Source organism: Rhinopithecus bieti, unplaced genomic scaffold (assembly GCF_001698545.2).
Source record: "Rhinopithecus bieti isolate Rb0 unplaced genomic scaffold, ASM169854v2 scaffold_8783, whole genome shotgun sequence".
Taxonomy (NCBI): domain Eukaryota; kingdom Metazoa; phylum Chordata; class Mammalia; order Primates; family Cercopithecidae; genus Rhinopithecus; species Rhinopithecus bieti.
In genome coordinates this window covers 2664508-2678491 of record NW_016806197.1, presented here as the reverse complement: position 1 = coordinate 2678491, position 13984 = coordinate 2664508, and the positions used below count along the sequence as shown (strand labels likewise).

Genomic DNA, 13984 nt, shown 5'->3' with positions numbered 1-13984 from the left:
AAAAAAAAAAAAAAAAAAAAAAAAGACAAATGGGATTTAGAGGTCAAAAGAGAGAGTGAGCTATAGCAGAGTTGGGTTTTTTTGTTTGTTTTTTTGTTTTTAATTTTTAACTTGAGACGCGGTATTGCTTTGCTGCCCAGGCTGGCCTTGAACTCCTAGGCTCAAGCGATCCTCCCACCTTGGCTTGTCAAAGTGCTGGGGTTACAGACGTGAGCCATCATGACCAGTTGCTATAGTACACTTTAAAAAAAATTTTTTTTTGGCTAGGCAAGGTGGCTCACGCCTGTAATCCCAGCACTTTGGGAGGCTGAGACAGGCAGATCACCTGAGTTCAAGAGTTCAAGACCAGCCTGGCCAACATGATAAAACCCTGTCTCTACTAAAAATACAAAAACTAGCCGGGCGTGGTGGTGGGTGCCTATAATTTCAGCTACTCAGGAAGCTGAGGCAGGAGAATAGCTTGAACCCAGGAAGCAGAGGTTGCAATGAGCCGAGATGGCGACACTGCACTCCAGCCTGGAGGACAGAGCAAGACTCCATCTCAATAAATAAATTAATTAATTTTTTTAAAAAAAGGTTTTATCTCCAAGGCCCGTCAACCAAGCCTAGACATCCTACTCCTCCCCATCACCTAAAATCTTTTAAAATCTATCAAAATACAAGAAAAGGGAGAGGCTTAAAATGCAATACCTAGGAGAATAAAGAATTGGTATGAAAGAATTTCAAACTATATAATACACTGAGATATCAGATGTGTCCCAGTTTTGAGAATGAGTAAAGGAGCAATGAAGTGTCAGTCAAGAGAAAAGGGAAGCAGAAAAAAGAGACTGATGACCCCACTTTACAAATTTTCACAGTTTAGACACGTTTATCTTTACCTCCGGATAAATGGCTGTTCTTGGTCTTGTGTGCTAAGGGAATGCAGAAATAGCTCCACACTGAAGCCCCTTAGCAGAAATCATGGCTTCCACTGCCATCACGTGGTGGCAGTGAGGAAGTACACCAACCAGGTTCTAGGAACCTAGGAATGCCTACATGAAGCCCATGGTATAATTAATCCGTGATCAAAGACCTAAAGATTACGGTAGTAGAGGGCAAACTGGTGACAGTGCTTGCTAAGACATCCATCTTCTAAGCTGTCAATACACAAAAATCTAAGTTTGTATTGTTAATTGGGAGTAAGAAAAAAGATTGCTCCTTTTTTCTTTTTCATGTTAAGGATCATATATTGGGAAATTCTAGGGTGCCCAGTCTGATATTAACATCTCAAACCCAACTTCTGGTATATTATATGATTACTTACAAATGCCTCGATTTAATTTTAATGGTGCATATAAATGGTGTAATGTACGTTTCTAGCACACATCAATAACCTCATCACAAACATAAGCAATTGTCTCATTAAATGTGCTAAATTCCCTTTGTCATCTTCAATTTAATCAAATAATAATTTTTGACTACTTAGAAGTATAAGGCACAGTCATAAGTACAATTCAAAAAAATCAATTCATCATGTTCTCAAAACTCATCAGCTAAACAAACATATCACTAATATAATCAATATTATTCACAAAAAAACACGATGAATAATTAACACATCATTCCTGATAGTTCTTTTCATAGTAAAAACAGGCTTGCCCAGTGGGATATTTGACATTCTGAGCATTATCTAATTCCCTACCTTCCTTCTACTAGATTGAATATTCGATTACAAACGTACCTCTTTAAACTTGTCTACACATACACATCCACTTGATTTTATTTTGTTTTCAAAAGCATCTGAACTCAAGACTACAGCACTGTAGACCAAAATGTGAAATAATTGTATTGGGTACATTTTTCCAATTCTTAGTTGTTTTTATATCGTAAACACAGCATAATTTTGTCACTAAGTATATTTTTGATCTTCACTTTCTCCCCTAAAACCTAGACCCCATTATCCATTCTGTCTCTGGACATTCCAAAATAATAATAATTCAACTAGTTTTCCCTAATCCTGTAGGTTCTCTTTCCCATACACTCCCCAACCAACACTCCCCCACCCCTTTCTTCTGTTTCAGAATGCCTCTTACACACACACCCCGGGTAGTTTTTACAAAATCACTCCTTGGAATGCGCTTCCCTCTTCTCTCCTTAACTTGGCACCCTTTTTGAAATAATTTCCCACAGCTAGGCGCCAATGTCTTTCATTTACAAGATCAAACTGCGGAAGGGGAAGAGATTGGGAACCGAGTAACCGAAACATTTGGAAATGTCAATGAGACAGTGGCCTCTCCTTTGAAAAGAAAACAGAACTCTCAGTACAGAGCTTTCAACAGAGCAAAGATACTTTTCTTCGCTGTGCTCCTGTTCCCTCCCTGACCTCAAAGACACCTTCCCTTTTCTCTGATACCCAGTCCCTCTGCCATGCGTGGGGCCTGCCTTTCCTCCTCCCAAGGAAAAGAAAGCCAGGGAGAAAAAGAAAAGGTAGCAGTCACCTTCCCGCCCGCCGCGCCCGCAAGCGGTCAGGACCCTGTCCCACGACTCACCTGGCAGGTGCGGCCGCCCGGAGAGTTGCACGAAGCGGTTGAGCTGGCCAGTCCCCCGACCCCCGCTGCCCCCACTGCCCCCGCCGGCCCCGCTACCTCCGCCACCAGCGCCGGCGGCGCCTCCTCCCCTCCGGCGGTTCCTGTCCCAGCCCTGGGCGGCCGACATGACCCGCTAACGATTGCCGCAGCCTGGTCCCGTCAGCGCCTGACCCGGCGGCACCAGCGGAACCTCCTTCCTGGGCTCCTTCAGAGACCCAGGAGAGAGGGGAAGGGGGCAGCGCCCGGTCCCACCAGAGACCAATGACTTACCGCCTTGGTGAAAGACAGCCAATGGTCAGTCGTTTTCTTGGCAGGTGGAGGGAGGCGGAGAGAAACGTGGTAACCATAGCTATGGCTAAAAAAAAAAGCGAGGAGAGAGAAAGGCAGAAGCAGCCACTCCTCGCTCTCATCGTCCGCGCTGGGCTGGCCGGCGTCACCCCGGCTCCTGCGGGACCAGGCGGGCCAATCGAAGGTCGAGTGTCAGAGGCCGCGCCTGCGGAAAGACTCACGGCGACGGCCAGTGCCTCAGGTTTGGTTAGCATTCAGGAACTCTTTCCCGTAAACATTGCAATCGGACACTGGATATAAGCATAATACACATATTTGGGGGCAATACGGTATTCTGCCAGCTTTTCAGACTGAGATCCCATTCCCTGACAGTTGACACAAAGGGCTTGCTTGGGGTCGGGGTGGGTGAGGGGACCCAGGGGCGGAGTCAAAGCTAAAATGTAAGAACCAGATATTCCTGGGTTTCATTTGTCTTTCAGTCGGATTAACTGCACTCGTCCCTGTATAAGCCACGTCCCAATCAAACAGTTTTAAACCTGGTTAACTAATACGGGAAAATGCTCACTCTCACCAGTAATCTTAGAAATACAAAATAAAACCCCAATGAGAAACCATTTTGGCTTATTACATCAGTAAAGGTTTTCAAATAACACCCGGCAGTGTGTGGAATGCCAAGAAAAAGGTATTCTCGTAAATGGTTGATGGCTCTGTAAATATTTTTGTTCACTCAAACTCCTTTTGGCTAGTAGAAAATTTTAATCAGCTTGGAAGATATATAATCAAAAGGAAATGTAAAATTAAATAAAAGGCAGTAACAGGTATGGAAGATCAAGATCAAAGAAAACTTTAGATGTGCCGATCAGGAGTTCCTATTGTTCCAAAATTAAACAGAAATTTTGGCTTGAAACTTACTGGGCGCATTGCAAACTGGGAAAACAGACTACACACTGATGTTTCTAAATGATGAGGAAAAAGCATATCAAATTCCTCAAGGGAAACAAAACTTTTCAAGGTCCTTAGATGTGACAGATTTTTTTTTCTTTTGCATTAGAAGAACCTTTCATGGTTTCAGAGAAAAAAAGAAATTCTGCTGGAGCTGAGGACAAATACCATTTGGTCCTGGTGTGCAAATTTCTGGTCACCACTGGCCCTGCCTCCTTGTTTTCCTACTTCCAGTCCCTGTAGGCAGAGATGTTTTAGCTACTAGCACCATAGCACACTACTTATGAAATGTTTGAGACTTAAAAAAAAAAAAAAAAAAAAAAAAAAAAAAAAACCTGTGGTTCTAAAATATGAAAACAAAATTAATATATGTTAACTTTTTTTTTTTTTGAGACGGAGTCTTGCTCTGTCGCAGAGACTGGAGTGCAAAGGCATGATCTCGGTTCACTGCAACCTCTGCCTCTCAGGTTCAAACAATTCTCCTGCCTCAGCCTCCCAAGTAGCTGGGATTACAGACATGTACCGCCACACCCGGCTAATTTTTATGTTTTTAGTAGAGATGGGTTTCCACCATGTCGGCCATGCTGGTCTCCACCTCCTGATCTCAGGTGATCCACCTGCCTCTGCCTTCCAAAGTGATGGGATTACAGGTGCGAGCCACTGCATCCAGCCCGTGTTAACTTTTCTAAAGAACCTATACCTTTGAGTAACCAAATAGTAAATGAGGGAAACTTTCTCTTTAAAAGAGTAGTCCAATTAATAAATAAGGAATGATAGGATGTCACCATTTTGCAACCCCTAATGAATTAAGAGATCTACCCATTGAGCATCAACCACTGTTAGTGTCACAAAATAAGAGGTGAGACATTATGTGCCACTCTGGGGCAGGGAAGCAGTTGAACAATTCTGCCTGAAATGACACTGAAAAGGTAAACCTCATCAAGGAGCTTAAATTGAATCCTAATGGAGTGAGGAGCATTGAAGGGTTTAAGCAGAGAGGTGACACGATCAGATTTATGTTTTCAAAGATCACTCCAGCTACAGTGAACTCAGTTGGGTAGATTTTGGGGAATTTTGTTGCTTTTGGTTTTTTTGTTTTTTGAGATGGAATTTCACTCTTGTTGCCCGGGCTGGCGTGCAATGGCACAATCTCGGCTCACCGCAACCTCTGCCTCCTGGATTCAAGCAATTCTCCCGCCTCAGCCCCGTGAGTAGCTGGCATTACAGGCATGCGCCACCACGCCCGTCTAATTTTGTATCTTTCGTAGAGATGGGGTTTTTCCATGTTGGTCAGGCTGGTCTCGAACTCCCGACCTTAGGTGATCTGACTTCCTCAGCCTCCCAAAGTGCTGGGATTACAGGCGTGAGCCACCACACCCCAGAGTTTGGTGTTTATACTAGAGAATGGAGGTGCCTATAAGCAGCAGCCTCAGGGAAAAGACCTCTGCTCCCAAATATCTTCTAACTGCCACACTAAATATCTACCTATCACATTATGTGTGTTTGAGAGCAATATAACTAAAGATTAAAATTCCCGTTTAGACTATGATTTAATTGCAATACAGTACTACCACTAGGTCACATGGTTTTATAACCATCAATTATAAAGGCAATGTTCTTGTAGCATTGTTTTGTAACCCAAAGACTAAAACGGAATGAAATTTTAGTTTTTTAAGGTACTAAATTTGTTTTCTTTATTTATTTTCTTTCTTTATTTATTTAATAATTTTGTTGTTGTTTAGAGACAGAGTCTTGCTATGTTGCCCAGGCTGGAGTACAGTAGCGTGACCTTGGCTCACTGCAACCTCTGCCTCCCAGGTTCAAGTGATTCTCATGCCTCAGCCTCCCAGGTAGCTGGAATTACAGGTGCCCGCCACCACACCCAGCTAATTTTTGTATTTTCAGTAGAGATGAGGCTTCACCGTGTTGCCCAGGCTGGTCTCAACCTCCTGATCTCAGGTGGTCCACCCGCCTCACCCTCCCAGTGTTGGAATTACACGTGTGAGCTACTGCTATTTATTTATTTTTGAGATAGGGTCTCACTTTTCAATCTTCTAGGCTCAAGGGATCCTCCTACCTCAACCTCCCAAGTAGCTGGGTCTACGGGTGCACACCACCTGTAGCTAATTTTTTTTTCTTTTTGTAGAGGTAGGGTTTCACCGTATTGCCCAAGCTGATTCTGAACTCCTAGGCTCAATCAATCCACCTGCCTCAGCCACCCAAAGTGCTGGGGTTACAGGTGTGAACCACTGAGCCCAACCTGAATAAGTTTAGTTTTGTACTTGACATTATGAAAATGACATAATGTAATGCAGCAGCATATTACTTTAGCTGTTGTAGGCTAATTAGAAGAGCGGGGGTCCCCAACCCCTGGGGCCAGTCCCATGGCCTATTAGGAATAGGGCTGCACAGCAGGAGGTGAGCGGCTGGTGGGCAAGCAAAGCTTCATCTATATTTACAGGCGTTCCCCATCACTTGCATTACCACCCAAGCTCCGCCTCCTGTCAGATCAGCAGCAGCATTAGATTCTCATAGGAGCAGGAATTCTACTGTGAACTGTGCATGTGAGGGATCTAGGTTGACAGATCCTTGAGAATCTAATGCCTGATGACCTGTCACTGTCTCCCATCTCTCCAGATGGAACCATCTAGTTGCAGAAAAACAAGCTCAGGGCTCCCACTGATTCTAAATTATGGTGAGTTGTATAATTACTTCATTATATATGACAATGTAATAATGATAGAAATAAAGTGCACAATAAATGTAATGTGCTTGAATCATCCCAAAACCATATCCACCCTGCCACCCCTTCCAATAAACCGGTCCCTGGTGCCGAAAAGGTTGGGGACCACTGGAAAAGAGGATACACACAGGCTGCCGTATGCAGGTAAATGAAGCCTGCATGACATCACAGTGAAAAGTATAAAACCAAGCTTAGCAGTGGTCCTAATGTTCCAAGTCCAGTAAAAACTGGATGTTTGGGGGGAAAAAAAACTGGGCTCACACCTGTAATCCTAGCACTTTGGGAGGCCGAGGTGGGTGGATCACCTGAGGTCAGGAGTTCGCGACCAGCCTGGCCAATATGGTGAAATTCCATCTCTACTAAAAATACAAAAATTAGCTTGGTGTGGCGGCATGCACCTGTAATCCCGGCTACTCAGGGGGCGAGGAGGGAGAATCACTGGAACCTGGGAGGCGGAGTCTGCAGTGAGCTGAGATCGTGCCATTGCACTCTCACCTGGGTGACAGAGCGAAACTCTGTCTCAAAAGAAAGAAAAAAGAAAAAAAAATTGATTAATGGTCAGTCATTTTAAAAATTATGTGAGTAAGTCATTGGAGTACTTACCTCCTTCAACAATCTAACAGAAACTTCTGGGCTAAAACTAGACACTTTTTCAACATCTGCAGTGATTGGACTTGAAGTCCAGATATTATTTCCTATTCCCTATTCCAACAATAATTGGCTTAGATACTCATTTAATGCAGATTTGAGTAACACTAACTTAACTACAAGGGAACAAGTCTGTTTTAATGAAGATATCAAGTCACATCTCATTAAATTGACATTAAAGAAATGCTTTCTTGCAAAATCTTTTGTGACTTATTAAGTTCAATTATTTTGAATAAGTAAATAAAGCCTTGAAATTATGAATATCATTTTGTATTTCTGGTATGACAAACTTATGTGAACAGGCATTCTCTGCATGTGTTAATATATTAAAACGAAATTAAGCAAATTAAATAAACTAAAATAGAGCTATATTTTTCTGCTTTGTTCCAACATTGGTAATTGTATTTCAGCAAAGCAACATCACTCATCAGAGTAAATGAATGCCATTAATGTGAATTGTTTTGAGTTTGCGGTTATTTAATTAATAAATTTATTCTTTTTAAATTTTTATTGATTTATTTTTTTGAGATGGAGGCTCACTCTGTTGCCCAGGCTGCGGTGCAGTAGCATGATCTTGACTCACTGCAACCTCTGCCTCCCGAGGTCAAGCAATTCTTCTGCCTCAGCCTCCCGAGTAGCTGGGATTACAAGCGACCGCCACCATGCCCGGCTAATTTTTGTATTTTTAATAGAGACAGGGTTTTGTTATGTTGGGCAGGCTGGTCTCAAACGCCTGGCCTCAACTGATCCACCAGCCTCAACTTCCCAAAGCACTGGGATTACAGGCATGAGCCACCATGCCAACCTATTTAATTAATAAATTTATTCTGATTTCATATTCTGATTTCAAATTTGTTTTGAGAAAAACAAATTTACTTATATGCATGCTCCTTATGCTTATAGGAGCTTATAAATAATTTATGCATATAAGTAAATGTGTTTTGTTTTTTTTGCTGAGATCTCACATATAACTAAATTTGGATAAAATAACTTGCTAACATTGAGGAAGGGGTTTCCTTTTCTTTAGAATAGGAAGAACAAAATTAAAAGGTGGAGGGAACATTCCTCAATTTTAAGAAATGCTGTTAATAACTATTAAGTTTTCCTTCTTGCTTAGATTAAATTGGATTTTTACCTGAAGCCAATAAAATTATAATTAATACACTACCTCTAGAGCCGTGAGAAATAGATTCAAACCATAAAGTGCAATGGAATCAGATATTTACCATACAGAGAGAGAGAGAGAGAGAGGGAGTGTGTGTGTTTTGTGAGATAACATCTCCTCTGTCACACAGGCTGGAGTGCAGTGGCACAGTCATAGCTCATGGCAACCTTCAACTCCTGGGCTCAAAGGCTCCTCCTGCCTCCACCTCCTAAGTACAGGCACCTGGCTAATTTTTTAATTTCTTGTAGAGATAGGGCAGTGTGGGGGAGGTAGTCTTACCTAGTTGCTCCAGCTAGTCTAGAACTTCTGGCCTCAAGCCATCCTCCTGCCTTGGCCTTCTAAAGCATTTGTAATTTATAGGCATGAGCCACCATGCCCAGCCAAAGTAGATTCTTAAGTAACACTTCTTAATTAATCAACTGGGAGAGATGAAATAAGAAAATAAGATATAAAGTTTTGGCTGCGCGCAAATGGCTCACGCCTGTAATCCCAACACTTTCTGTAATCCCAATACTTTGGGAGGCCAAGGTGGGCGGATCACCGGAGGTCAGGAGTTCAAGACCCACCTGGCCAACATGGTGAAACTCTGTCTCTACTAAAAATTGAAAAAAATTAGCCAAGCATAGTGGTGGGTGCCTATAATCCCAGCTACTTGGGAGGCTGAGGCACGAGAATTGCTTGAACCCAGGAGGCAGAGGTTGCAGTGAGCCGAGATCGTGCCATTGCACTCCAGCATGGGTGACAGAGCAAGACTCTGTCTCAAAAATAAAAAAATAAAAAAAAAAATTTTTAAAAGGGCCGGGTGCAGTGGCTCACACCTGTAATCTCAGCACTTTGGGAGGTCGAGGGGGGTGGATCATGAGGTCTGGAGATGGAGACCATCCTGGCTAACACGGTGAAACCCCATCTCTACTAAAAATATTAAAAAAAAAAAAAAATTAGCCAGATGTGGTGGCAGGCGCCTGTAGTCTCAGCTACTCAGGAGGCTGAGACAGGGGAATCGCTTGAACCTGGGAGGCGGAGGTTGCAGAGAGTCGAGACCACACTGCAACACTCTGGCCTGGGCAACAGAGTGAGACTCCAAGAAAGAAAGGAAAGAGAAGGGAGGAAGGGAGGAAGGAAAGGAGGGAGGGAGGGAGGGAGGGGGAAGGGAGGCAGGCAGGCAACATATAAAGTTTTAGTAATCCCAAGGTTTGGCTCAATAGCTATATGGGTAACTGCTATGATTCTAATGTGTCCCCCACAGTTCCATGTGTTGGAAACTTACTCCCCAATGCAACAATCTGGAGAACGAACCCTTGAGAGTGATTAGGACCTGAGGGTTCCGCCCTCATGAATGGATTAATGCTGTAATGGCAGGAAAGGGTTAGTTATCTCAGGAGTGTGTTCCCAATAAAAGGATAACTTTGGTGCCTCTCTCTCACTCTCCCTCTCTCTCTCCCTTTCTCTCTCTCTCCCTTTCTCTCTCTCTCTCTTTTCCTCCTTCCCTCTGCCTTTCCCTTTCACTCTCTCTCATCCAATGTGATGCTTTTTCTGCCATGTTAAGATGCAGCAAGAAGGCCCTTTTCAGATGTGGCTCCAGGATCTTGAACTTCTAAGCGTCTAGAACCATGAGCCTAATAAATTTCTGTTCATTATAAATCATCCAGTCTGTGGGCATTCTCTTATAGCAGTACAAAATGGACTAAGACAGTAACTCTACTGTCTTTAAATTTAATCCTAATGTTCAAAATAATAGCCAGGCACGGTGGCTCACACCTGTAATCCCAGCACTTTGGGAGGCCAAGGAGGGCAGATCACCTGAGGTCAGGAGTCTGAGACCAGCCTGACCAACATGGAGAAACCCCCTCTCTACTTAAAATACAAAATTAGCTGGCATCGTGGTGCATGCCTGTAGTCCCAGCTACTCAGGAGGCTGAGGCAGGAGAATTGCTTGAACCCAGGAAGCGGAAGTTACAGTGAGCCAAGATCCCACCATTGCACTCTAGCCTGGGCAACAAGAGTGAGACTCGATCTCAAAAAAAAAAAAAAAGAGTACATCCTTATTTTATAATCTTAAATAAACAGAGGAATATAGAGAAAAAGTGAAACTTTCCACTTCACCCTTCCCCCAATCTTATTCGCCTCTTCAAAAGACTATTAGCAGTTTGATGGCTGGGCTCAGTGGCTCATGCCAGTAATCCTAGCACTTTGGGAGGCTGAGGCGGACAGACGGCTTGAGGTCAGGAGTTCCAGACCAGCCTGGGGAACATAGTGAAATCCCGCCTGTACAAAAATTAGCCAGGCATGGTGGCACATGACTGTGGTCCCAGCTACTCGGGAGGCAGAGGTAGGAGGATTGCTTGAGCCCAGGAAGTAGAGGCTGCAGTGAGCCGATATCACACCACTGCACTCCAGCCTGGGTGTCAGAATGAGACCCTGTCTCAAAAAAAAAAAAAAAAAAAAGACTATTAATAATTTGATATAGGCCAGTCGCAGTGGCTCACACCTGTAATCCCAGCACTTTGGAGGCTGAGGCAGGTGGATCACCTGAGGTCAGGAGTTTGAGACCAGCCTGGCCAACATGATGAAACCCCATCTCTACCAAAAGTACAAACATTAGCTGGGCATGGTGGCAGGCACCTGTAATCCCAGCTACTTGGGAGGCTAAGGCAGGAGAGTCGCTGGAACCCAGGAGGCGGAGGTTGCAGTGAGCTAAGATCGTGCCATTGCACTCCAGCCTGGGCGACAAGAGTGAAACTCCATCTCAAAATAAAAAAGAAAAAAACACAGTTTGATATAGTTTTAGTTCTCTTTCTATGTAAACACATACACATTTGTAGACCTATGCAGGTACTCTGTTTTCGCTTATTACATAAATAGGATTGGGGATTGTACAGAATGTATTCAGCAGATAGGTTTTTGTTCTTTTATACAATATGTCTTAGAGAGCTTTATACATTGTTTTTTGTGGGTTTTGTTTTGGTTTGGTTTTTGTTTGTTTTTTGAGACAGGGTTTCATCTGTCACCCAGGCTGGAGTGCAGTGATGCAATCTTGGCTCACTGCAGCCTTGACCTCCTGGACTCAAGCCATCCTTTCACCTCAACCTCCCAAGTAGCTGGCATGCCAAGTAGCTGGCATGATCATGCCCAGTCAATTTTGTTTATTTTTTATAGAGATGGAGTTTCACTGTGTTTCATTTTTATGTTTTTTTTTTTTTTTTTTGAGACGGGGTCTCACTGTATTGCCCAGGCTGGAGTACAGTGGCACGATCTTGGCTCACTGCAACCTCCATCTCCCAGGTTCAAGTAATTCTTCTGCCTCAGCTTCCTGAGTACCTGGAATTACAGGCATGTACCACCACACCCGGCTAACGTTTTTTGTACTTTTAGTAGAGACAAGGTTTCACCATGTTGGCCAGGCTGGTCTCAAACTCCTGACCTCAAGTGGGCCGGGCTCGGTGGCTCACGCCTGTCATCCCAACACTTTGGGAGGTCAAGGCAGGCGGATCACCTGAGGCCAGAGTTCAAGACCAGCCTGGCCAACATGTTGAAACCCTGTCTTTACTAAAAGTAAAAAAAAAAAAGACCCAGGTATGGTGGTACACACCTGTAATCCCAGCTACTCAGAAGGCTGAGGCAGGAGAATCACTTGAACCTGGGAGGCAGAGGTTGCAGTGAGCCGAGATTGCGCCATTGCACTCTGGCCTGGGTGACAGAGCAAGTCTCTATGTCAAATTAATTAATTAACTAATTAATTTTAAAAGTAAATAAATAAAATCTGCAACCATTCTTTTTTCACCATTGGTGAAAACAACTAGTAAAGAGTTCTCCAAAAAAAAAAAAAAAATGAGGCCAGCCACAGTGGATCACGCCTGTAATCCCAACACTTTGAGAGGCCGAGGTGGGTTGATCATGAGGTCAGGAGTTCAAGACTAGCCTGGCCAAGATGGCGAAACCCGTCTCTACTAAAAATAGAAAAATTAGCTGAGTGCAGTGGCCGGTGCCTGTAATTCCAGCTACTCGGGAGGCTGAGGCAGGAGAATCACTTGAACCCGGGGGGCAAAGGTTGCAGTGAGCCGAGATTGTGCCACTGCACTCCAGAGACTCTGTCTCAAAAAAAAAAAAAAAAAAAAAAAAAAAAAAAAAAAAAAAACCTAAGCCCCAAATCAGCACATTGGAAGTTTAAAATGTAAGTTTAAGGCCAGGGGCAGTGGCTCATATCTATAATCCCAGTTCTTTGGGAGGCTGAGGTAGGAGGATCCCTTAAGCCCAGTTCAAGACCAGCCTGGGCAATATAGTGAGACCCCCATTTCTTTTTTATAGAGCCCATGCCTGTAGTCCCAGCTACTTGGAAGGAGCGGGTAGGAGGATCCCTTGAGCCCTAGAGCTCCAGGCTGCAATGAGCTATGATCTCATTGCTGCACTCCAGCCTGGGTGATAGAGCAAGCAAGACCCTGTCTCAAAAATCAATAAATTAAATTTTTTAAAATACAGAAAAAATTAAACAAAAGATGTTAAAATCATTCAAAGACTCCAAATAAATAAAAGCAAAGTTGAAGTTGTCTTCAGCATATTAACAATCTTTCCTTTCAAAAAATATTAAGGGTAGGCTTGGGATTTCTCTAAACAGGAAGGATAATTCATCAAGATCTGAGTGAATCTGAGGATATCCTTGTACAGTAGGTTCAACAAGTTTGACCAGGTGGGGCAGCCCATACCTGCAATTCCAGCACTTTAGGAGGCGTAGGTGGGCGGGTTGTTTGAAACCAGGAGTTTGAGACCAGCCTATACAACAGGTGAAACCCCATCACTATAAAAATAATACAAAAATTAGCCCGGCGTGGTGGTGCCCGCCTGTGGTCCCAGATGCTGCTCTGGAGGCTGAGACAGGAGGATCACCTAAGCTGGGGCAGTTGAGGCTGTAGTGAGCTGTGTGCATGCCACTGCACTCCAGGCTTGGCGCCAGCGTGAGATCTTGTCTCAAAAAGAGGAAGAAGAAGGAGGACACGAGGGAGGGGGAGGGGGGGAAAACCAGGCACGGTGGCTCACACCTGTAATTTCAGCACTTTGGGAGGCCAAGGCGGGTGGATCACTTGAAGTCAGGAGTTCATGCCTGGCCAATATGGTGAAACCCTGTCTCTGCTAAAAATAAAAAAATTAGCCAGGCATGGTGGCAGGTGCCTGTAATCCCAGCTACTCAGGAGACTGAGGCATGAGAATCGCTTGAACCTGGGAGGTGGAGGTTGCAGTGAGCTGAGATCATGCCACTGTCGACAGGGCAAGACTATGTCTCAAAAAAAAAAAAAAGTTCTACTGAGTTTCATCTCCCCTGAGAGAATTTGTTCATAGGACACTGTTCTGGTTTCTCCATGCAGATATTGCTCCTTAAATCAGGAGTTCCTGGCTGGGTGAAGCAGCTGACACCTGTAATCCCAGTAATTTGGCAGGCTGAGGCACGAGGATTGCTGGAGGCCAAGAGTTCAAGACCTGCCTTTAGCAAGACCCCCGTCTCTACTAAAAATTTTAAAATTATCAGAATGTAATGGCGCCCCCTTGTGGTCCCAGTACTCAGGGGACTGAAGTGGGAGGATCACTTGAGCCCAGGAGCTCTTTCAAGCCTGAGAGATAGAGTAAAGCATCGTCTCAAAA

The 13984-nt window shown here is 43.9% G+C and overlaps 1 protein-coding gene across 4 annotated transcripts in view; it reads right to left on the bottom strand.

Moving 5' to 3' along the window:
- Positions 1-2829, bottom strand: part of KLHDC10 (kelch domain containing 10) — a 74943-nt gene extending 72114 nt beyond the window's left edge. For 2 of the 4 annotated variants that reach the window (XM_017875055.1, XM_017875056.1), the window contains exon 1: positions 2529-2788. In XM_017875055.1, the coding sequence (XP_017730544.1) occupies positions 2529-2694 (166 nt within the window). In that variant the 5' untranslated portion in view covers positions 2695-2788. Of the gene's footprint in view, positions 1-2528 lie in introns of all 4 variants that reach the window. The other 2 variants (XM_017875054.1, XM_017875053.1) reach the window with 2 other exon arrangements.
- Between the last annotated feature and the right edge of the window lie 11155 nt (positions 2830-13984).